Source organism: Plecotus auritus, assembly GCF_963455305.1.
Source record: "Plecotus auritus genome assembly, chromosome: 11".
NCBI classification, from domain to species: domain Eukaryota; kingdom Metazoa; phylum Chordata; class Mammalia; order Chiroptera; family Vespertilionidae; genus Plecotus; species Plecotus auritus.
Genome location: NC_137777.1, coordinates 42,439,781 through 42,464,744, shown reverse-complemented (window position 1 = coordinate 42,464,744; position 24,964 = coordinate 42,439,781). Strand labels below are relative to the sequence as shown.

At 43.8% G+C, this 24,964-nt stretch overlaps 2 protein-coding genes across 4 annotated transcripts in view; both read left to right on the top strand.

Moving 5' to 3' along the window:
* The first annotated feature begins 41 nt into the window (after positions 1–41).
* On the top strand, positions 42–4,083 carry RPL7 (ribosomal protein L7). Of its 2 annotated transcripts, none has more exons than XM_080646883.1 (8): positions 42–376; positions 767–905; positions 1,608–1,719; positions 1,991–2,157; positions 2,951–3,088; positions 3,211–3,320; positions 3,519–3,728; positions 4,022–4,083. In XM_080646883.1, exons 2-7 carry the CDS (start codon positions 892–894, stop codon positions 3,725–3,727), a joined length of 750 nt encoding a protein of 249 aa, XP_080503009.1. In that variant the 5' UTR covers positions 42–376; positions 767–891; the 3' UTR covers position 3,728; positions 4,022–4,083. The 2 variants fall into 2 exon arrangements, with proteins under 2 accessions (XP_080503009.1, XP_080503010.1); XM_080646884.1 differs by having other exon boundaries at positions 302–640.
* Positions 4,084–9,795: 5,712 nt separating this feature from the next.
* The window catches only part of LOC308236597 (uncharacterized protein C8orf89), a 28,122-nt gene continuing 12,953 nt past the window's right edge, over positions 9,796–24,964 (top strand). The window contains exons 1-2 of one of the 2 annotated variants that reach the window (XM_080646466.1): positions 9,796–10,091; positions 24,082–24,245. In XM_080646466.1, the coding sequence (XP_080502592.1) occupies positions 10,006–10,091; positions 24,082–24,245 (250 nt within the window). In that variant the 5' untranslated portion in view covers positions 9,796–10,005. Of the gene's footprint in view, positions 10,092–10,702; positions 10,760–24,081; positions 24,246–24,964 lie in introns of those variants that run through there. The other variant, XM_080646467.1, reaches the window with a different exon arrangement.

The following is a 24,964-nucleotide window of genomic DNA, read 5'->3' as shown; positions in this document are numbered from 1 at the left end:
GCCCCCGGCCCAGCCCCCCGCCCGCCCGCCCGCAGTCCGCTGAACCACGGCGGGGCAGCCCCTCTCACATGGCCGTGGCCGCAGCCTCCAGCCCTCCTCGCACCTCCCTTCGCGGCTCACGCCCCCTGCCGTGGGGTGTCCGGGCCTCCGCCTGCCAAGCCCGGCAGTCGGCAGCGCCCCGGCCATCCTCCTCCGGGCGTCCGATCCTCGCTGCGCCCCTCTCGCCACTTTCATTAAGCAGGTCATTCTGGACGGCTCCGCCTGCAATCAGGCGTTGCGGAAGACAGCCCTTCAGGCTGGCGGAACGGAAGGACCTCGGCCGCGCGGCAACTGGGGCGCTGGAGGCTGTGACTGGGGTTGGCAGAGAGCCGAAAAGGTGCTTAAAGCCGGTTCTCGGGAGCGACTTGGAATCTCAGCTAGCCCTTTGCATCGTGGGCCAAAAGAATTTCATTTTCCCTGACTGGAACCACCACCGTGGTGGCTGCCTGCAGTCCCTGCCAAACGTCTCCCGCCCGCCGGGCAGGCAGTAGGACTGATGCATGCTGGGATTTGTAGTTCGCACCCGTGGCGTGTCATTTGCATTCTTTACTGGGTGGAATTCAACCCGCACCGGGTTAACGCACCCTAAGGACTAGCTAAGGTGTCAGCACTCCTTGCTCTCATATTGATTAAAGAGTTTAATCAATACATATTTCCCCATACAAATTTTATCCTAAACTTGACCCTAAGAGACTGAATCAGGAATTTCTTAATTTTGCGTTTGCAGGGCGTGTTCTCAGTTCTGAGTTCTTTTCTGGCTTATCCTGGGTCACCTATGAGTCCTGGGGCTTCACGCGTCGTCTTTAAGTGAACAGTGCGCATGCGCTACCTTCCTCTTTTCCGGCTGGAACCATGGAGGGCGTAGAGTAAGTGGCTCTTCCTCTCCTCAAGAATCCTCTTCCATCCCCGAAACCAGAGATCTTTTGTCCCACTTTCCCCCGGTCCAACTGTACCCTCTACCTTTGCCTACTTACCTGTGTGTTTGTGACGTTTTGTGACATTGGCGGAGGCCGCCGGCTAGCAGAGGATGCAGGCAGCCTTGGGGCGGAGGTTTTGGAGTTGTTGGGAACCAGGTGAAGTGTGACAACTGAATATGTGCGGAATCGGCCGGTTTTCCACCCCTCAGTTTTGTGAGGGAGGCACAGAACCTCTGAATTGGGTTCGTCCTTGTCTGGTACTTGATCTAGGCGTCCCTGCCGTCAGTCCTTTGCTTTCAGCATGTGGCGCTTGAGGCCTGAGCAGGGGTGATGGGATTTTTTTTTCTGGGGTTATTTGTTGAGGAGCCTAAGCCCTCGTTAACAGTCTAGGGATCCTTGTCTTTTGTTAACTTTGCTGTGGATATTTTTATTGTGCGAGGCTGGGACCGGGCGTGTATTAGACGTGAATTTCCGTGTTAAAGGTAATAGCATAGAAGTTGCCTAAAATCTTCGTCTCATCCCATCGCAGCTGAGAGCAGCTGAAGGTACAAATGTTAGAGCCAGTGACGGTAGTTCTGTTAAGCGCTCGGTCAGAATGGGCGTGCTGCGGGGCCGTGAGCTTTAAGAACTGTTAATGCTTGCTAATGCCAGAGAGAAGAAGAAGAAGAAGGTCCCTGCTGTGCCAGAAACCCTCAAGAAAAAGCGAAGGAATTTCGCAGAGCTGAAGATCAAGCGCCTGAGAAAGAAGTTTGCCCAAAAGATGGTAAGTAAACTTTTTTTTTTTCTTAGGCACCATGTAAGAAGAGGCTTTGGGGTGGCAAGCAAGATTTGTTTACTTCACCTGCCCTACCGGTGAGCTTAGTTAGCGCCTCAAAGTGACATCGCAAATGAAGGTGGCATCTGCTTTTGGGAATGTTAATGCAAACTGGCAAGAAAGAAAAAAAAGTTTCAAGGGAGGATTCGATTTCTTAAGAACTGGTCTTGGTCATTGTGTTTGGAGCTAAAAAATCAGATGAATAATTCTTGTTTTTCAGCTTCGAAAGGCAAGAAGGAAGCTCATCTACGAAAAAGCTAAGCACTATCACAAGGAATACAGGCAGATGTACAGAACAGAGATTCGAATGGCTAGGATGGCAAGAAAAGCTGGCAACTTCTACGTACCTGCTGAACCCAAATTGGCATTTGTCATCAGGATCAGAGGGTAAGTTCATGGCGTTTGTTTGTTTGTTTGTTTGGGGGATTTTTGCTGCAGTCTGGTTTTGAAGGGGAAAACTGCAATCTCAGCAAAACGGGACATTACTTCTGGAGGCCTTGGTTCTGGAATAAAATTTTTTTGGTCCTAATTGGTTTGCCTCAGTGGATAGAGCATTGGCCTGTGGACTGAAGGGTCCCAGGTTCGATTCCAGTCAAGGGCATGTACCTTTGTTGCTGGCACATCCCCGGTGGGGGGTGTGCAAGAGGCAGCTGATGGATGTTTCTCTCTCATCAATGTTTCTAACTCTCTATCCCTCTCCCTTCCTCTCTAAGAAATCAATAAAATATATTTTAAAAAATTACTTAGGGGATAGCTTGAACAAGGGATTATTTTAGTGGTTTAGCTGTGAGGCCTGTGCCCCAATGTCCTTATGCATTCTCTAATTGAGCACTGGACTTGAGTTCAGGTTCCTGGAGATGAAAAGTAGTTAAATGTAGCCTCCTAAGTGTTATAACACAGATGTGTACAAAACTGGGAAGTGGGAGAAGGGTTGGGGAGGAAGTTTAAATGTCATAGGTATGTGTCCAAAGGCAGTTTACTTGGGGAGGGGGCAAGTAGGGAGAGGTGATAGAAAAATTTAGCTAAATAAGAAAAAACACCAGTGGTCTTTGTAACTGGAGAGGATTCCTGTCTATTTCGGTGGACTTGTGTTGTCCAAAATTGTAATGGCTTCCTGTCCTTCATGAATACAAATTCCTATAAAAAGCCAAGTGAAATTGTTGGTCTTTTTTCACTGCAGTATCAATGGTGTGAGCCCAAAGGTCCGAAAGGTGCTACAGCTTCTTCGCCTTCGCCAGATCTTCAACGGCACCTTTGTGAAGCTCAACAAGGCTTCCATTAACATGCTGAGGATTGTGGAGCCATACATTGCTTGGGGGTAAGTCTGCCTCTCCTTTGATTTCTGTTGGGTAAGTTGGTTATGTTAGCAAGATGAATTTTAGGTTTTTTGACAGCAGTAACCTTATTCTTTGGTCATTTACGTCTGCTTTCATATTTCAGGTACCCAAACCTGAAGTCGGTAAATGAATTGATCTACAAGCGTGGTTATGGCAAAATCAACAAAAAACGAATTGCCCTGACAGATAACTCATTGATTGCTCGATCTCTTGGTAGGTTCTGCCTCTTTGGGGAAAAGTTTGATATTAGACAGAGTTAGTATTTTCTGGCGCCTTGTGGCCCTGCATTTTTCTCTGTTTACTCTTTATTTAACTATATAGTACAGCCTATAATTGTGTTTGTTCAGTGCCTTAAAATTTAGTAATCTTTTTAAAAAGTAACAATTGTTATCTTAACCTTAAAATGTTCAGGTAAATATGGCATCATCTGCATGGAAGATCTGATTCATGAGATCTACACTGTTGGAAAGCGCTTCAAAGAAGTCAACAACTTCCTGTGGCCCTTCAAATTATCTTCTCCTCGGGGTGGGATGAAGAAGAAGACCACCCATTTTGTAGAAGGTGGAGATGCTGGGAACAGGGAAGACCAGATTAACAGGCTTATTAGAAGGATGAACTAAGGTGAGCATCTACTCGAGAGGCATTTACTTAATACTCGAGTAAATGGGATGCAGTCTCAAATACTTTTCTCACTAAATGTTGATGAGGGTTTGGTTTGAGTTCTAATATATTTTAGTGGGGTTACAGTTGGTTTGGTTACTCTTTTTGAGGCTATTTCTGGAGGGGGGAAGATCTGTTTTTTTCTACTTAAAAATAGAAACTGAATTGGTACTTTCATAACTTCCTGATTTATGTTAATTCCTAGCTATTGAGGTGGTTTCTTTAATGGTTTTTTGTTTTTTTTTCCCTTTCAGGTATCTACCATGGTTATTTTTGTAATCTGGTCAGTTAATAAACTGAGTTCTTCAAAATTGAAGCATATTGTTGTCTTGGTGAGTTTTTTTTGTTAGCCTGCCTCACCTCCGCTGTCTCCCTTAACTATCAGCAAATTTTAGTTATGTGATAAAGTTAAGCCAAATCAACAGCCATTGCATCCAAAACTAGGGTTCAGTTTGTATCTTATGAAAAACACTTCTTGGGTTTAGTAAGGACTTTTCTGTACGAAAGAGGCATCTTATTTTTTACTTTTGAGTTTGCCAAAACTACTAAGAAAGTTTACTTCGCAGGCCTTTGTGCATGATTTATAGGTAAGGTGTGATAAAAGCAGTTTGTATATTGAAGTATTGCTGAAATTCCGTTTTCTCGGGCTTTGGCTTACCTATAAAGTATTATGTAAATGTGTTTTCCTTTGTTTCCTTGTTTTGTATCTTTTGTCCATATGTCAGTACGTTTTTCATTACATATGTTATGGCTCTAGCCAGTTTAGTCAGTGGATAGAGCGTCGGCCTTCAGACCAAAGGGTCTCGGGTTCGATTCTGGTAAGGACACGTACCTTGGTTGCAGGCTCCTCCCCAACCCTGGCCATGGTCTGGGCTCATGCCGGAGGCAACCAGTTGGTGTGCTTCTCTCACATCGATGTTTGTCTTTCCCTCTCTCTTCCACTCTCTCTAAAATCAATGGGAAAATATCCTCTGGTGAGGATTAACATTAAAAAAATAATACAGCGTATATATTATGAAGGAAGAAATGAAATTAGTGTCTATTGATAATAGTTATTTTGGAGCACCTAAAGCACTCCTAATGAAACTAGTGAATATAACTTTAAATAAGTGTTGGTATTTTATTTATTTATTTTTCTCCAAAATATTTGAGAGAGAAATATCAATGATGAGAGAATCATTGCCTGGCTGCTTCCTGAAGGTCTCATACTGGGGATCAAGCCTACAATCTGGGCATGTGCCCTGACCAGGAATTGAATGGTGACCTGGGTCATATCGAAGCTCAACCACTGAGCCACACCAGCTGGGCAGTTTTGGTATTTTATAAGAAACATTCCTCTATGGTTTATGTATCATCTTACCTGGTTAATGAACTGACAGTTTTAAGTGTAGAGTGTAACATGAAATAGGTATAATAAAAGTTACAGTTTTTGTAATCCTCATTGATGTGCCAAGGGTATGATGTATATGAAACGCCCTGCTCTCCTGACACTTTTGCACCAGAATCGTTACTTACTAGTATGCGAAAGTCGCTACATAAATACATTTAAGAATTTCTTTAAATTCTTTGGTCTTGGAAGCTGTTTCACAGTTGGATCACTGTACAAAAAAATAAACCAAATTAATCTTTAGGTGGTGGGTGGCGCCTAAGAGTCTGAGTTTTGAAATTACCATTTTGTTTTGCTGCTTAAGTAGATAGAGTCCCAGTCCCCCAGCCTTGGCTCATCCAGTATCCTGAAAGGTAGAAAGTGGCTCTGAAAAAAAAAACCGCATTATTGTAATAAAGTACAGATGGCATATTGCTAACTACCTAGGCATGGGAAAGTAAATGTTGGCGGAATTGGGATAGTAATAAATAGACGTGGCACTCTATATATGGGTGATGGCATTTAACACAGCTTATTATTTTTATGGTAAAATTGGTTAGATATGGTAGTTCCCTTATCCACAGGGGATAAGACTCCCAGTAGATGCCTAAAACTGGATAGTACCAAGCCCCACATATACTATTTTTTCTTACACATACATACCTTTGATAAAGCTTAACTTATAAATTAGACACAATGAGAGGTTAACAATAGTAAAATAGAGTAATTATAACCATATTGTAGTAAGTTATGTGAATGTGGCTTTAAAGTAAAATAATGGTTACTTGAACACAAGCACTGCAATACTGGGGCAGTCAATCTGATCACTGAGAAAGCTATTAAATGACTTAACAGGCAAGGAGTGTGTACAGCATGGAGATGCTAGACAAAGGGATTGTCACCACCAGGCGTGGGCAAGGAATTTCATCACTACTCAGGATGCTGTGCAATTTGAAACATGTTTAATTCTGGGATTTTCATACAGTTTTGGACTTAAACCATAGAGAGCAAAACCGAGGATAAAGGGGCACTACCTTACGCCCCTGTCCCCAAGCGCTCAACAATCTTGCCTGCGATTGACAGCCATAGGTTTGTTAGGATCCCTAAACACTGATGCATCACCACCCAAAGTAGCACAGCTTTTGAAGCTGGTGAGGGCTAGGAAATTCTCCAAGAATATCTAGGATAAAGAAATGGACTGGGCTGTATCTGTCCTTTGTAGATACATTCCCGCTTTTAATCCTGTAAATTATTTCCCAAGTGTGGCCAAAGAATAGGGACCTGTTTGGGAGTGGGAAGGAGTTGGAGACATCTGGATTAGGATTGCTTCAGAATTAAGTCCAGTAGGAGTTTCAGGGGGGATATAGAGAGAAGGTAGACCTACTGTCCCATTTTCACTCACCAGGAAACTGACAGCTTAAATTGTCACATGCTGCCAGGTGACAACTTAAGCTGTCAGTCTCCTGGTGAGTAGAAATCGGACAGTGGGTCTACCTTCATCACAGAATTGTGAAGACTAATGGATAGGGAAATGTTTTGTGAACTATTAAAACCTATTTAAATGCAGGTTAATACCTTATTTTAGCCCACCTCCTAAAAGGAAAGGCGGCCACTCATTAGGTGCTACTTCTACAAACTCCCATGTGCATTTCCATTTGTACCCTTTGAAGGTCCGGCTTTATTAGGTCTCTAACTACCCCTGTCTTCAGAAAGTGTCATCTGTTGCACTCATTGGCCTTTAGCCGAAGTTACCTCGAGTTGCTTAGAAGGTTCCTCTGGTAGGATGGCTGGATCAAGAGTGCTGGCTTTGGAGCCAAACTGCTTACTAGCTTAATTACTTAACCTTTCCTTATCAGCAAAATGGGGAAAATAGTGGTACCTGTTTTCATAGGATTTTAAGGATTAAATGTGTTGGGTCAAGTAAAATGCTCAGAGCAGTGCCTGGCTCAAAGTGCTAAGTAAACATTTATTGTAAAATTGGAGTGCTTATTAGGGGCGTACAAATGAAAATAAGCCTCTGTTCCCGTGTGAATGAAATGGGCAAGATAGATGAAACAGATACGGAGATGTACGCGCTATAGGGACTGCTAGAAAGTGACAGTTTCTTGGGGTCTTTGAGGACTATTTCCAGGGGATGGTTGACAACTTTCTGCCCCCCACTGTTTTCCTTTACAGATTTGGTGCCAAACTGGACAAAACATTGTTCTCATACCAGTGCCTCCCTTCTCTTGGGAGGCATCCCTCTTTAAGGCTAGTCTTTTTGTCGTACATGTAACATACACAGCATACCTCATTTTAACTGCGTTTCACAGATGTGGCAAGACCCTTTAGCAAAGATTATGACTGCGCCGAAACCGGTTTGGCTCAGTGGATAGAGCGTCGGCCTGCAGACTGAAGGGTCCCGGGTTCGATTCCGGTCAAGGGCATGTGCCTTGGTTGCGGGCACATCCCCAGTGGGAGGTGTGCAGGAGGAGGCAGCTGATCGATGTTTCTCATCGATGTTTCTAGCTCTCTATCCCTCTCCCTTCCTCTCTGTGAAATATCAATAAAACATTTAAAAAAAAAAAACGATTATGACTGGCTTTATTGCGGCGGTATAGAACTGAACCTGCATGTCTCCATGTAGGCACTATGTATGTTTACTATTGCTGCAGTAACAAATCACAAACTTAAGTTACTTAAACCATAGATTTATTGTCTTAACAGTTTTGGAAGTCAGAAGTCCAAAATCCGGTTCACTAGGCTAAAACAAATTGTCAGCAGGCCTGCCTTCTGGAGGCTCAGGGGAGACTCAAGAAGCTGCTTGCATTTCTTGGTTTGTCACCCCTTCCTTTATCTTCAGAGTGCCATCTCGGTTTCCATCTTCCCATCATCTCTGGCTCTGCTCCTCCTGCCTCCCTCTTACAAGGACCCTGGTTATTACATTGGGCCACCCAGGTAATCCAGGGTAGTCCTTCCGTCTTAAATACCTTAATTCTGGTATATCTGCAAAGTCCCTGCATAAGGTAGCATGTCCTCAGGTCCTGGGAACTAGGACAGAAATCTTCAGAAGGGCGATCTTTAATCTTAACACATGGCTCCCAGCTATATTTTTTCTTGTTTCTCATAAATGAGAAGCTTCTAATGTAGAGTCTCGGCGCTTGTAATCCTGTGTCTGGAACACTGCCCTCAGACCTGTGTACTTGGCTTTTTTCATTTGGGTAAAAGGTCTTCTCTGACACACCTCTTCATATAATTTTTTTCTTCAGAGCATCTCTTACTATCTGATAAAACTTGCTTGGTTAACTTGTCTTTGAGTCATCACCTTCTCTGTTCTAGTACTTAAAACAATGCCTGGTGCATCCCATGCCAGTTGCTGCTTTGAGTTACTCAACCCTCTTAAAGGGCAATAGCCATTTACAATGATGTATCTCCAGTTGGCACATGCAGTCCTCGGGTGTTGGGATAGGAATGGTGAAAAGAGGGGGCTGGATTGTGGATGTATGAGTTTTATTGTCTAGGGATAATAGTATGTGAAAATAGAACATGTTAGGAGAATATAGAGATGGTTCCACTGTGAGGATTGGGAAGTTTCACAAAGGTTGGTAGGATTTGAGTACCTGCTTATAAAACAATAGGAGCCAGGCCTGGAGTTGGCACAGAGCTGGGGGGAGGGGTGGTGATAGCCAAGAGGATGTGAGAGCAAGACTCAGAAGCAGCCAGTTAAACATTTGATCACGCGTTGAGTGTAGTGTCCAATTAATGCACCTAACATAAGTCCATGGTTCTCCACTTCGGAGTGCAGCCCCAGAACTGAGTTCCTAATTGGTTTTGGCCCCAGACTTTTCTGTGGAAGTTCTCCATGTGCAGCCTATTCCTCTAGGTAAATATACCACTATCCCTATTTTCTGGATGAGTTAACTACACCCCGCCCCCATCACACAACTACATTGAGTGCTGGGGCTAGTATTAGGTTCCAGGTCTAATTTGAGTTGGTTTTCTTAACCAGAGGAACTAGGAGAGGTTCGTGTCAAGCTTAATGAAAACGGAAAAGTAGGTTTGAGAGCAGTGTCGGGAATTTTGTGGGACCTGAAACCATATTACCAGGGCTAAATGTGCAGCCCTATTGTGGGGTCAAGAGTATAGCTAAGACCCTGTGCAGGTGAGGGTGCTGGGCAGGCTTCCTTGCTAGGGAGAGGACACACATCTAAGCCTTCACCAAAGAACCCAGACAAAGGAAGCATAGAACACGGAATTCCGGCGGAGGGGGGAGGGAATTCGGGGTGATTCTGTCACTTTCTAAGACTGGACTAGTCAGGTATTACTGGGGTGTTTGAAAGGTCCAGACTCATCAGTACTCTGGGACCCTGGTAGTTTGAATCTTAAAAATGCAACTTAGGACTGCACACCGCCAGCCTTGTCCAGCTGCCCACCACCCACCCTGTAGCCGGGTGCACTTTTCCTGCCCCTATGACCTTGTTTCAGGACTGATTCGTTCACCAGCCTTGTTTCGCCGCCGTCCCCCCACTCCGACCCCTTTATCTGGGACCCCGGGGGTGGGGGTAGGGTTTCTCCTAGCTGCCCAAGCACCCTCCTGGCTCGGTTTCCGGAGAGGCGGTGGGGACGGCGGCAGGCGACAGCAGGGAGGGCAGCCGGAAGCTCCAGGCGCCTGGCAACCGGGGCACGCCTGGCGGGCAGGGCTGCAGCCTCAGCCTCGGGGCCGCTGCGGGCTGGGCTGGACGCTCCCCTCTCCTGAGCGTCGTCGGGCTGCCGGCAGCCCAGCATGTTCGCCCCGAGACCGGCGATCCAGCTAGCTTGCGGCGGCCCGGCCCGCCCAGTCCCGCAGTGTCCCGCCGCCGGCTCCCGAGCTGCCCGCTGCCCCCGCTGACCCCAATGCCCGAGACTCAGATCTGGGTGCCACCACCCTGGGCCCAGCAGGCGAGGAAGCCCCTTCACTCCACCACGGAGCTGCTGGGACAGTGAGTGTGGGCGGCCTGAGGGCTCAGGGACCTTGCCGGGCCTCCTCCCGGGAAGGGAGAATCAGCCTGGCGAGGCACGCGGGTCACTCCCCGTGTTCTTTTCCTGGGGACCTGGCGGCGGGGAGGCCAGGGAGGCCGGGGCTGAGGTGGGAGTGAAACCAGGGCGGACCACCACCTGATCTGAACCTTTGCGTCCCCCCCACCCCCGTTTCTGGAACAGACCAGCACCCTCAGCCATCCTGCCAGCAGACGCACGCGCGGTGCAGGGGGCGGGGGGTGTTGACTGTCGACCACCGCACGTGCACGGGGCCACGTGGATGGAGCAGGTTTGGGACGCTGATTGTGTTCATTAGATAGCTCTGGCCCCGTTTTCATTGCGGATTTTGCTTGGTACCATTTCTGATTTACCTATAATTTGAGCTGATGACTGTTTTCATGAGGGGTTGAAAATACTAGAAAAGATTTGTGTGATGCACGGCGTCTGTTCTGTACCCGTCATTTCCCCTACAACCTTTTTGGGATGAGACATGAAAACTGTGGAGCCTCTCTCTAGACAAATGCAGTTTTGCACCCATTCCTGGGCGTTGTGTGTCCCTTCATCTTTCTGACTTTTACCCCCCGGAACCCCTGCTCTTTATCTGACTGACTTTCTACCCACATTGCTAATGGTGAGTTAAATCTCCAGTTACAATGGCTTTCCTTCAAAAATACTTCTGACATTTCCTATTTTAAGTTCCTACATTTTTGAAATTGCATCATAATATATCAGTGTTGCTAATTTGAACAGCACAGAAGTATATAGAGTTTGAGGTGAAAGCTCTTTCTACTTTCTAACACTTCTTAGAGTTAATTTGGTGTTTAGCCATACTTTTTTTCCATTTGTTTTTTGATCATCAATGGAATCATGTATGGATTCCTTTGAGAAATTACCTTTTTCACTTAAGAGGATATGGCAAATGCCTATCATATCATTTATATAGGTCTGCATTGAATATTTCGTAGATGTATCATATAGATAGATGTGTGATCATGTGGTATAGATGTATTATAATCTATATAACTACCTTGCTTTAAGGTTGGTTCCAACTTTTCCTTATTACAATCAACATTCTTACACTTGGAATAGTTCTACAAAGTTAATTTCTTGAAGCAGAATTGCTGGGTCAGGTATATGTACATTAAAAAATGTTGGTGGAAAAAGTTGGTGGAATCTTGCCTTCTTAAGTCTTTACGGGTTGACATTTCCATCAGCAGGCTGTGTTCAGAAAAACCTGTTTATCATTATTTAAAAGCAAAACAATAGCTTTCACTTGCTGAGTGTTTATTACATGTCCAGTGCGGCTTTGAACACTTTACACACATTTTAAAATTAATCCTGGCCGGCGGGGGTGCACGAGGCAGGGTGGAACTGGCGGGGGGTGGGGGGCGGCGGGGGGAGATTAATCCTCACTAATACAATGAGAATCACAGGCCACAGGCACTATTATTTTCTTCATGATCCTATAGTTACGCAGCTATTAAAGGGCAGAGTCAAGATTAGAATCCAATACTAACCTGGCAGGGAGATACCATGATCACGAAGGTGGTTTTCCCAGGGCGAGGCTTATCCATTGCACTCCGGATGTGCTGACCCCTGCGATTTCCCCAAATGTGGGAAACTCGACTGCATAATTTGTGGTAGTGGGGGACTGCGTTCGCACTCTCCCCTATTAAAAAAAAAAAAAGATTAGAATCCAAGTTCATTTTATTCCAATGCTGTGTTCTTTGTTGGGTCAGTAACGGAATTGTTTCATTGAGTTGTTGGAGGATTAAATGTGATTGTGTATTTGATGTTACAGTATTACTGATAGTTCTTTTCTCTACTTCTCTCAAATTGGACATGGTCCACAGCTTCCTGCGATTCTGATTCCTCTGTGTCCTCTGCCTCTCCAGTCACTTCTCTGCCTGTTCTTTATCTTCCTGCCTTGCATATATTTTGAGGGAATCTGGCTTCTCTCTCTCAAATCTCCTTTGGCAACTTTAATCCAGTCTCTGGCCTCAATTCTCACCTGTAAATAGATAACTTATCTCCCAGCCAAACCTATAGTCTTCAACTCCTGTAGCTTAAACCCCGGTTATAGGTTTACCTGGAGGTTCTAGACTCGTGGTATCTAAAACAGTTCCTTGATCTCCACCCCCGGGCCAGCTCTTCCTCTTTGAATTTAATTCATGGTTCCATAATTCTTAGTCAGCCTAGTTCAGAGCCTCCATCACCTTAAATCCCTTTTCTTTGCTGAACCTCCTAAACTCAGTCAGTGACTTAATTGTGCACTCTCACTGCTGCTACTCTAATGTAAGCACCTGGGCTATTGTATTAACTGTCTCGGCCTCTGCCACAGCTCAGCGCAAGACCCTTCTGTGCCCTCCCATTGCTCCAGGAAGAAAGCACATTTGCATTTGGATGTGTCTGTGATCTCCCTGTCTATCATTTCATTGTTTGTCAGGATGCCTTTACCTAAATCGGTGGTCGGCGAGCCGCGGTTCGCCACTCTGTTGACTAATGAGTTTGCCGACCACTGGACTAGACTAAATGTTACCGTGTAGTTGGAAGTTGTGAGGATTAGGCAATTGTGGCATATTGTGTGCAAAGAGGTAAAGGGTAGTATATGACAGTGGTCGGCAAACTCATTAGTCAACAGAGCGGCAAACCGCGGCTCGCGAGCCTCATGTGGCTCGTGAGCCGCGGTTTGCCGACCACTGACCTAAACCACCGTTTTCCATGGCATCTTTTCACACCTGTATCTTTCCAGGAATGTCACTACCCACATTTCTGCCTGTCTGAATTTTATATAAATGTCATTTTCTAGTGTCTCCTAAGTCTTTCTTGAACCTCCTTGTGAAGGTCATATCTCCTGTCTTTTAACTCCTCTAATATGAGGAGTTACACATATATATATCATCCCTCTGGCTGTGATTTCACACTTCGCCTCATGTTGTAGCTATATGAATGGCTATTGTTTTTCCTTTAGGACAGGAAATTCTGTGAAGGCAGGAACTCTATTTAGTTTATCTTTGTATTTGTCAAACACATGGCACACTCATGTGCACATAGTACATGTTTAGTGAATATATCACACTAGGGGCCCGGTGCACGAAATTCGTGCACTGGGGGGGGGGGGCCTGCTCAGCCCAGCCTGCCCCCTCTCACATACTGGGAGCCCTCAGGGGATGTCCTACTGACGGCTTAGGCCCGTTCCCTATAGGGAGCGTGCCTAAGCCGCAGTCTGGCCTCCCTTTGTGGGAGGTGACCGGGCTGATCAGGGGAAGGCACCAGCCCATCACCCCACTGCTGCAGCCACTGCCAGTCACCGCAGCCACCAAGGTGTTTTCATCAACACGGACTCCGATCCCTTCACCATGAAAAAATGACAACTTTCTTTAGGCATTTTCAAGATGTGTCTTTCATAGGTTATGACCTTTCTTTCTTTCTTTCTTTCTTTCTTTCTTTCTTTCTTCCTTTCTTCCTTCCTTTCTTCCTTTCTTTCTCTCTCTCTCTCCTCTCTCTCTCTCTCCCTTCCTTCCTTCCTTCCTTCCTTCCTTCCTTCCTTCCTTCCTTCCTTCCTTCCTTCCTTCCTTTTATCCTCACCTGAGGATATGTTTCCATTGATTTTTAGAGAATGTGGAAGAGTGTAGGGAGCGGTTATAGGGTTAAGCCTCGGACTGACCTGCTGGCAAAGTCGCAAACAAGTCCCAGCTTGGAGGGCACACTCCTCTAAGCATAAAGCTTGATCTTGTGACTGCTCCCTAGATCTTTCCTGGGTAGCTAATGGGCTGTGGGAGGGGCAGCAAGTGCTGCCAAAACAAGTGAAACTTACAAGAACATTGTAGATTACCTTGTTTGTCCCTGACTATAAATAAAGCATCAGCTTTGCAGTCAGGATCTGTTCTGTGGCCTCAGCAAGGCACAGAAGATCCACCTAGACCCAGCTTATTCTCTTGTTCTGTCTTATTCTTCATCCTTCACCGCCCTCCCTCAGGCTCGCTGAACCCTTGGCTGTGCTGGCGCGGCACAGAAGAGAAAGGGAAAGACAGAAACATCAAAGTGAGAGGAACACTTTGATTGGTTGCCTCCTGCATGAGCCCTGACCTGGGCCCCAGCCAGGGAGGAGCCTATAACCTAGGTACATGCCCTTGATCAGAATCTAACCCAGACCCTGTGGTTGGCAAACCTAGGCATTATCCACTGAGCCAAACAGGCTAGGGCAGGATATGACATTTCTTAGCCCTCCAGCAGCAGACCTTCGTTTTTTTCTCCAGGAGTGAGGTGGAAAAGCCCTAGATCACCTTTTTGGATTCTTATTACCCAAGTTACTAAGAATATTACCAGTGGCATACAGGGAGCTTAGCCAATGAGCGGTCAGAAAAGGTGTTTGCTCTGTAGTTCACACCTATATCATCCTATCTCCGGCTCTACCCCTGCCAAGGCCTAAAGCCTCGGGAACTGGGCAGGGGCCCCCCAGTTCCCTCCAATTGCCAGCTCCGTCCCTGCCAAGGCCTAAAGCCTCCGGCCCTGGGCGGGGGACCCCCAGCTCCCTCCGATCGCCCAGCTCCGCTCCTGGCCAAGGCCGCAAGCCTCTGGCCAAGGCTCGGGCCCTGGGCAGGGGACCCCCAGCTCACTCTGATCGCCCGGCTCTGCCCCCGGCCAAGGCCGGCAAGGGCAGGCGGAAAGCTTGGCTTTCTCCATTGCCAGGGAAACCCAAGCCTCCCTCCTGCTCTCCGTGGCCACAGCCATCTTGGTTGGGTTTATTTGCATATCCGCTCCTGATTGGCTGGTGGGCGTGGCTTGTTTTTGTAGCGGAGGTACGGTCAATTTGCATATTGCTCTTTTATTAGATAGGATAGTACATGCTTAGTGAATATATTTGGGTAGGTGAGCTAATACATTCACTTGGGAATAAAAGTTTGCATGTATTAGTGTATTGTTAGCTATAGTAACAAATAGACCTCAACATTTTAGTGATTTAACATAATTTATCTCATGTGCACATCTTTGGGGTGTGGGAGGAACATGGAAGACCTAGAGAAAACCCACGCATACATGGGGAGAACATGCAAACCCCACACAGACAGTGGACCCAGCCAGAATTGAGTTGTTTTTTTCATCTATGTTATAACAAAGCAACATTTTCCCCCCCAAAAAAATACAGAACGCTTCACAAATTTGGGTGTCATCCTTGTGCAGGGACCATGCTAATCTTCTCTGTATCATTCCAATTTTAGTATATATGCTGCTGACGCGAGCACACAAATGACTTGAAACAAAATGATGCTACTAGAGGGCCTGGCGTTACTGATCAGTAGGCTGCTTTCTTCCGATAGGTAACAGGATCCAGGCTCTGCCATTCACGAGCACTCTGCTCTTGTCCAGTTGCAGCCAGCAGAAAGGGAAGGAAAAAGCATGGAGAAAGCAGATAGCTTCCTGCACAAAGGAAGCCTGCATTCTCTCACATTCCCTTCTCAGGGAGGCAGCCCTTCCCAGGAACAGTTCTGTTCTCCGGAGGAGCAAGAATTCTGGTAGGCATGCAGCCTGCTCTGCCACAGTTCATTTCCTCTTATCAAAACCTGTGGGACTTAGCTTGACATCCTTGCTCAAAATCAGAAGCAAAACTCTCCTACTTGCACACTCGGTTAGGTTAGCAAAGGCTCTGCAGTACCACAGCTTTCTCATGATTAGTTACCACAATGAACTGTAATCATTTACTTTGTTCCCCTCAATACACTGTAGGCTTTTCCATCTTCATCATTTTTGTATTTCAGCTTCTAGCACAATGACTGACTTTTTTTTTATTATAAAAATACAGAATTCGACATTCTTGAAGATAAATATTTGTGTGTATCAGTGATTATTCCTTTAGGATAAATTCCTGGGAGTGAGTTGCTGCGTCAAACGTGCATAAAATTTTAAGGGCAGCCAAAACCGGTTTGGCTCAGTGGATAGAGCGTCGGCCTGCGGACTGAAGGGTCCCGGGTTCGATTCCGGTCAAGGGCATGTACCTTGGTTGCGGGCACATCCCCAGTAGGGAGTGTGCAGGAGGCAGCTGATCGATGTTTCTCTCTCATCCATGTTTCTGGCTCTCTATCCCTCTCCCTTCCTCTCTGCAAAAAATCAATAAAATATATTTTAAAAAAAATTTTTTTAAGGGCATACCTATTGCTATCTGGAAACGCTATAAAATGCATATACTAGCCCTGGCTGGCATGCTCAGTGGTTAGAGTGTTGTTCTGTGCAGGGTTGATTCCCATTCAAGGGGACATATCTGGGTTGCAGGTTTGATCCCCACCTCCAGTGGGGGCACGTGTGGGAGGCAACCAATCAATGTGTCTCTCGCATTGATGTTTCTCTCCCCTCTTCTTCCCCCCTCCCTTCCACTCTCTAAAAATCAATGGAAAAAGTATTCTCATTCCTTGGGCGAAGATTAAAAAAATGCATATACTGAAACCTATGAGAGTGCCTAGTTCCCTGAAACCCGTCTTACACTGTTGAGTAGTAAAGAAAAAAATTCTTGCCATTCATTTGGCAAAAGTTATAGCTCATTATATTGCTTTTATTGGAGTGCTAGTGAGGATGAACTTTATTGACCCATTCTATTTTTTTTTTCTGTAGGAAGTTATCTGTTCTTTAATAAATATACTCTATAGGGTTCATTTTAATTTTTATTCCTAAGTATCCTTGTACATAAAATAAATTCTTCAGTTCTTTATGTCTTCATTTGAAAAATTATTATGGGAGCTTCTGGGCAGAGTGAGCTGACTTGAAGAGGACTCCATCCTGCCTTCTTATATCTCCAATGTGGGGTAAATGTAATAAGGTAATTTATGGATTTGTGGCTGGGCTAGGAAGCAAGAGAAAGAATTGCCCAGGTACCATAGATGCAGGCATGTTCACCTAGGAAGCCACTGTTGAGCATCTGCCAAAAGCCGGAAATCACAAAGGAATACTGTTCCCATTACTATGACTGCATCACAAATTCCTCCAAAATGTAGTGGTGGACAACAACCACTGCCTGTGCTCATGGATTCTGTGCGTCAGGAATTCGGACAGCGCACAGCATGGTCAGCATGGCCCTGCCTCCCCACGTCTGGGGCCTCCAGTGGAGGACCTGAAGACTTGGGGCTTGTTCACTCCCGTGTCTGTGGCTGGTGCTGGCTGTGGACTGAGACCTTCGCTGGGGCCTCTTCCTGCCACCTGGCTTCCTCACAATATGGTGGCTGGGTTTCAAAGGTGAGTATTCCAAGAGAGAGCCACGTTTTATGAACTCGCCTTGGCAATCACACAGGCACTTCGACCACATCGTATTGACTGAGGGCGTTAGTTTCAGAGAGAGAAACAGACTTCACCTGTTGAAGGAGGAGTGTCGACATTACACTGAAGGAAGAACATGTGGGGATGGATATGTATTAGTGCATTCTTCTTTGAAAAATACAACCGGCCATAAGAACCTTGACGTTGAGATGATAACCAGAAAAATGCCCTCCATTGGTCTGAGGAGGCTGCAAGGAAGCTGGCCATCCACTTGAACTAGAGTCAGCTACTAGATGGAAAAGAGTCAGCTACTAGGCGGAGCTTCAGATCCTGTACAGCACACGTCTGAGGCCTGAATCCATATTACTTCATGGTTAAGGGATCACAATCCAAGAAATGGACATATTAACCAATCTGGCACCTCTGACACCCAGGTCCAGGCAGAGACGAATGGAAAACCTCTCTGCAGCAAAGTTTCTGTGGCTCAGGGAACATGGAGTCCTGTAGATAGCAGTCTTTCTAAAGATGAGCTCACAACGTTTACTTCATACAAACTATATAAGGAAAAGAACCACAAGGAAGGAGACTTGGCAGATTTAGCAAATGGGAGATTTGTATCCCTAAACTAAAAAATGATGGACACAATGGGAAAAAATTAAATTTATAATATTCAAGGAGATGAAGTTGTGGAAACCGTAAGGCAAGAACAGGGCAGTATGGAAAAAAATAGGCGGTGTCTAGGGTTGCATGTTCTGATTTTGCTGATCACATTCTGTGATGTCAGATAGTAGGTTCCTTTGTCTCCTATATGTCCTCTAAATCAGTAGTTCAATCTAAAACACATGGCAGGCTGGATTTGTCCCGGGGAACATGGTTTGCTGACCTGTGGATTAAAGTTTGGGGGACCAATAGTTCAGTATTCACTAATTCAGTGTTAACGTCGACTTCATAGACTGTACCGATCTTGAATAATGAGAATTGACTTTACTTTTATTGTATGTTATCTGTAATAAACTTTGTTCATTTATTTGTTTATTTAGTCTATCTCTCTCACCTAAGTTTCAGGAGAACAGGGACCCCATCTGGTTTGGTTCATTTTTACATTCTTGTTGTGTGACATATGATTGTCATTCAACACATTTTTGTTAAGTGAATAAATGAATGGATAGATAAATAATGAATAGAAAACATTTAACATTTTCTTCTATTTCTAAACTAGATGAAAAAAAATAACAAAATTTAAAATATTTGGAATATTTTAATTCAAAAATATTTAAATGCACCCTTATTTTGGGGTGCCTTTGAAAATATAGTAATTATTTTATAGCTCTTTGTTTTAAACAGTTAGGTTATCTCAATCCCTGACTTTAATTTGAGAAAGCATTTTTTCTTTTTTTTAAATATATTTTATTGATTTCAGAGAGGAAGGGAGAGAGACAAATAGAAACATCAATAATGAGAGAGAATCCATTGATTGGCTGCCTCCTGCATGTCCCCTACTGGGGAGATTGAGCCTGCAACCCGGGCATATGCCCTTGGCCGGAATCAAACCTGGTACCCTTTAGTCTGCAGGCTGACGCTCTGTCCACTGAGACAAACCAGCTAGGGCTTGAGAAAGCATTTGTTTTGAGTGAGTTTTTTTATGGCCTGCCCTAGAACATAAGTACTTTGTTCTTTTTATTATCTCTTTCTACATGTGTTTTTTTTAAACAGTCCTTTTTTGGTACTATAAAGTATCCTTAATTTTTCTTTTTCCACCAGAATTAGTTGGGGACCATGTTTTCAGGAAACATCAGATCAAAAACATTTATGTGTTTTTAAATTTTTATTATTTCAGCACATTCCTTAAGTTGTACATTCTTGCAGCTGTGGGCTTTTCCCCCCTAACTTTTTATTATGGAAAATTTCAAACATACACAAAAATGCAGAGAATAGTGTGTAATGACCCCTCGTGTATTTATTGTGTGAACTTTTAAAAAATATTCGATTTTAAGAAATGTTTCTCTTGAACTTATTGGCTGTGATGCCCTGAGAGGCATTTATTGCTAGTCCCCAACCGTTTCTTCTGTCCTGGAGGGAGGCTTCCGAGGAGAGGAGGGCCTACCTTGGAGCAAAACCAAAGCGGGCAGGTCACCATCACCTTTAAAGGAAAATGAAAAGCAAGTTCTTAGCAGGGAGTCTGGATTGTGACTCTAGTAAGCTGTTAAGACTTTGGAAATTTAATTGCTTCCTATTTCAGTTCAGACTTGTTGTCATTTTCATCATTGTTGTTGATCTTCTGGTTGTCTTGTTTGCTCATCTTTGGTGATAAACTCTATGAAATCAAGAGAGTTCAAGAGCATCAAAGAAAGAAGGAGCCCCTCTTCTTCCACTGCTGCTGGGAGGGAGGACAGACCCAATGTAGAGAGGGTGGTGGCTGCCCTGGAGAATGTGGGAAGCAGTGTGAGCCGCCGAGCCACTGCAGAGAAAGCCGGTGGCTCCGAGCAGAGGACAGTGGCTCCGAGGAGAGGACGGGCCAGGTCCCCTTGGGGATGCCCATGTGGGCCTGTGGCATGGTGCTGAGGTTGTGACGCTTTTCTCTCATGGCTGTCCTTGCATTTCCTAATGCTCTTCATGCGCCCCCTCCCCGCCCCCCCATCCCCTAAGATCTGGTTTCTACCCTCACCTTCAATTCCAGCACTGCCACTTCAAAGGGCCCAAGATCTCACCAAGTCCAGACTCCGCCCCCCCCCCCCCCCCCCTCTTTATTTTCATCTCATTTCTCACTTCCTGATAAGTAATATCTCCTGGCTTTCTTTTTAATTAAAAAAAAATTTTTTTTTATTGATTTCAGAGAGGAAGGGAGAGGGAGAGATAGAAACATCAGTGATGAGAGAGAATCATTTATCGGCTGCCTCCTGCATGCCCCCTACTGGGGATGGAGCCCACACCCGAGCATATGCCCTGACCAGGATTTGAACCATGACCTCCTGGTTCATATATCGATGCTCAGCACTGAGCCACAATGGCCAGGCTAACCTCTCCAGGATTTGACACAGCTGCTTAATAGGAGATGTTCACCACTCCAAGGCAACCTTTGTGCCTCCCCTCCTTTCTTCTCTTCTTTTTCCCTCTTCCTCCTCCTTTCCTCTTCTCTCACTTTCTTCCCTCTCTCCTCCCACATTCTCCCCTTTCCCTGCTTCTTGCTGCCCACCCACTTGTGGGGATGCACACACGCCATGTTGTCTCTCATTTCATATCTTTCCACATGTTTCCTCTGCTAGGACCCTGTATTGTTTTCCCTTGTAGCACGTTCTGCACTGTGTCACCCGCTCCGTGTCTGTTTGCTGGACTCTGAGCTCCTCGGGGGCAGGGATTGCTCTGTTTATCATGTTTCTCCAATGCCTTGCTCAATTCCTGGTGCAGAACCAACCCTTGGGAAATATTTTGTATGAATGAATGAGCACAGCTGAACCTAGGTACCTGTAATCCTTTTGTTGTGAAGACTGGAGAAAACGAACTTAAAAGGCGGGGCAGGGAACATGGGATAATAGGCATCCAGTGAATTGTTGCTGCGTGCTTGTCATTGTCCTGAGTCGGGGCCGCGCCTTGCTTGTGGTGTACCCGCTTCAGAGTTTAATAATGCCTTGCACAAAGCAGACACTTCACAGCTATGATTGAGTTGAGTATATAGTACATAAGCTGGATGCATGATTAGTTGTTCTTCTGTGTCCATGTTTAGAATAAAAGTAGCTATCTTGAGGACATGTTTATTTTCCATGGAGCATAGGAATTATTATTTTTTTTTAGGCAGAAATGCATTTTATAACGGTCATAATTTAAGATTTTTAAATTTTATTGTGGTAACACAACATGAGATTTTTAAGTGTGCAATACAGTATTGCTATCTGTAGGCCCAATGTTGCAGGACAGATCTCTAGAACTTACTCATCTGGCAGCACTGAAACTTCATACCCACCAATTAGCAGCTCCCCACCCCGAGCCCCAGTCCCCTGCCCAGCCTCTGGCAACCACCAGCCCATGCTTTTATACGTTTGACTATTTTAGGTACCTCATATAAGAGGGATCATGCAGTATTTGTCCTTCCATGACCATCTTATCTCACTTAGCATAATATCCTTAAGGCCCATCTGTATTGTGTATGTCAGGATTGCCTTCTTTTTTATGGCTGAATAATATTCCATTGTTGATCTCTACCTCTTTCTTTTAATCCCTTCATCTGTTTTTCAATAATATTTTTTTATTGATTTCAGAGAGAGGCAGGGAGAGGAGAGAGAGGTTTTCTCCACATGTTGGCTGTTGTGAACAGTGCTGCAGTGAACGTGGGAGTGCTAATACCTCTTTGAGACACTGATTTCAATTCTTCAGGCTAAATCCCCAGCAGCAGGATTGCTAGAGCCTATGGCAGTTCTATTTTTAATGTTTTGAGGAACCACCATACTGTTTTCCATTTTGTATTTCCACCAGTAATGCTCAGGGTTCCAATGTTTCTACATCCTCACCATCGCTGTTATCTTAAAAAATTCTTTTTTCTATAGTAGCCATTTTAACAGGTGTGAGGTGATACCACACTGTGGTTTTTATTTGCATTTCTCTGGTTGTTAGTGATGTTGAGTGTCTTTTCCTATGCTCATTGGCCATTTTATATATTCTTTGGAGAAATGTCTATTCAAGCCTTTAGCCCATTTTTAAAATTGGTTATTAGTTCGTTTTGTTTACTAGGGAGTTGTAGGAGTTCCTGACATATTTCTGTCATTAACCCCTTATCAGATGTATGATTTGCAAGTATTTCCTCCCATTCTGTAGGTTGCCTTTTCACTCTCTGTTTCCTTTGCTGTGCAAAAGCCTTTAGTGTGATGTAGTCCACTTGTCTGTCGTTGCTTTTGTTTCCTGTGCTTTTTGGTGTCATAATCATAAAATCATCGCCAAAACCAATGTCATGACGCTTTTCTCCTGTGTCTACTTCTGGGAGTTTTATAGTTTCAGGTCTCAGGCTTCAGTCTTCAATCCACTTTGAGTTTATTTTTGTGTATGGTGTAAGAAAGGGGCTCAATTTCATTATTTTGCATGTGGATATCCAGTTTTCTCAGCACAAATTGTTGAAGAGACCATCCTCTCCCTATTGTGTATTCTTGGCACCCTTGTCAAAGATCAGCTGATTACATATGTGTGGATTTATTTCTGGCCTGTGTGCTGTTCCATTGCCTCCAGCTTTGATCTTCTTTTTCAGGATTGTTTTGGCTATCTGGGGTCCTTTGTGGTTCCATATGAATTTTTAAATTGTTTTTACTATTTAAAAACATACCACAGGGATTTTGGTAAAGATTGCAGTGAATTTGTAGGTCATTTGGGTAGTATGGATATTTTGACAATATTAAGTTTTTCAGTCTATCACCATGGAATATCTTTCCATTTTTTTTTTCCTTAATCTCTTTCATCAGTGTTTTGTAGTTTTTCAGTGTATAACTCTTTCACTTCCTTAGTTAGGCTTATTTCTAAGTATTTTATTAAAATGATGCTATTGGCCTTAGCCGGTTTGGCTCTGTGGATAGAGCATCGGCTTGCGGACTGACGGATCCTGGGTTTGATTCCGGTCAATGGTACATGCTGGGGTGTGGCTTGATCCCCAGTAAGGGGCATGCAGGAGGCAGCCAATCAATGATTTTCTCTTATCATTGATGTTTCTATCGCTCCCTCTCCCTTTCTCTCAGAAATCAATAAAAATATATTTTTTAAAAAATAATGCTATTGTTTTCCTAATTTTCTTTTTAGATAGTTTGTTGTTAATGTATAGAAATACAAGTGATTTTTGTTTGTTGACTTTGTATCCTGCAACTTTACTGAATTCCTTTATTAGTTCTAACTTTTTTGTTTTAATGGAGTCTTAGGGCATTCTTGCACATAAGATTGTTTCTTCTATAAACAGAAACAATTTTGCTCCTTCCTATCCAATCTGGATGCCTATTATTCCTTTTTTTGTAATTTCTCTATCTAGGACTTGCAGTACTACATTGCACAGAAGTGGCTAGAGTGGGCATCATTGCCTTATTCCTGATTTTAGAGGAGGAGCTTTTAATTTTTTGCCATTGAGTATGATATTAACTATGGGCTTTTTACTAGTAGCTTTTATTGTGTTGAGATAATTTCTCTCTATTTCTAGTTTGTTCAAAGTATTTATTTTATCATGAAAGTGTTTTGAATTTTATCAAATGTTTTTTCTATATCTGTTGAGATGATCATGTGGCTATTTAACCCTTCATTCTGTTAAGTGGTGTATCACATTAACTGATTTTTGTATGTTGAACCATTCTTGCATCCCAGAGGTAAAGTCTACTTGATAATGGTGTATAATGGTAATATTTTTGAGAGAATCCTAAACATTTTCTTGTACACGATAACTTGCTGTTGGACTTAAATTGTTTTTATATTGCCAATTACCTATAACCTACAGTTTGAAATAATTCATTAATCTTTATAAAAGAAAAAATTCTTACTACATATTTTAGCTATATTCTTAAAGGCCTCTTGCTTTAAAATACCAAGAATATGTATTTAACATACAATATAAGTAAAATTTTCATTTAAGTGTATGTTAGTATTTAATCTGTATGATGGAAAACAGATTGGGAAAAATATTTATCTTTGAAATACCTTTCTTTTTTTTTTTTTTTTTGTATTTTGGTATTTTGTGTCCCAAATTCGGATCAGCATGTCACTTTCATCAGCACTGTTGAAAGAAGAAAAAATGCCAGCACTATCTCCTGAAATCAAATTTGAGACTTCTAATGTCACCAGAAATTCCATGGACAGATATTTGCTTTTTGAGAGTAGTTGGAGGAAAGCGGTTTTCGAAACACGAAAGTTGAAGAATGGTAACATCAATTTTATTCTTATTTAACTTAAGAAAATATAGAAATAGTGAGTTTGAATTTACATGTATATTTTTAAAGTAATAAGAGACATTTTATAATTTTTGTAACATTTAAGTAAGAATACTATCTTAAACTTAGGAAAAGACGAATGGAAGCAAATTAAAATTAATTTCCTTAATGTAATTCTGTGACTCATGAGAGAACAAATTTAAAGAACTACTTCCCTTGATATCAGTGCAGTTCTCCCTCTGTTGGATCATGCTCCTTTTCATGAATAGTGTTTGTTTTTAAATACCTCAAGTCGCCCTCGCTGGTCTGGCTCAGCAGTTGGAGAGTTTGCCTGTGGACTGAAGGGTCCCAGGTTCGATTCTAGTCAAGGGCACAAACCTCAGTTGCAGGCTCGAATTCAGGCCCCAGTTGGGGCGTGTGTGGGAGGCAACCAATCAATGTGTGTCTCTCACATTGATGTTTCTCTCTGGCTCTCCCCCTCCCTTCCACTCTGTCTGGAAATCAATGGAAAGGATGTCCTTGGGTACAAATTAACAAAAAGAGAAAAACAAATAAAAAACAAAACTAAATACCTCAAGCTGGTTTTCATATTTTAAGAAACCCAAATCTTTTACAGAACCTTTTTGTGTTAATAATTCTAATCAAAATTATGTCTTCTTTCCTTTCCTGTAAAAAGTATTTTATATCCTATAGTTGCTCAATAAAGACTA

Coding starts and splice junctions, on each gene's coding strand:
- RPL7 (XM_080646883.1), top strand. Junction 2,158..2,950: donor TTTGTCATCAGGATCAGAGG/GTAAGTTCATGG, acceptor TTTTCACTGCAG/TATCAATGGTGTGAGCCCAA. Junction 3,321..3,518: donor ATTGATTGCTCGATCTCTTG/GTAGGTTCTGCC, acceptor TAAAATGTTCAG/GTAAATATGGCATCATCTGC.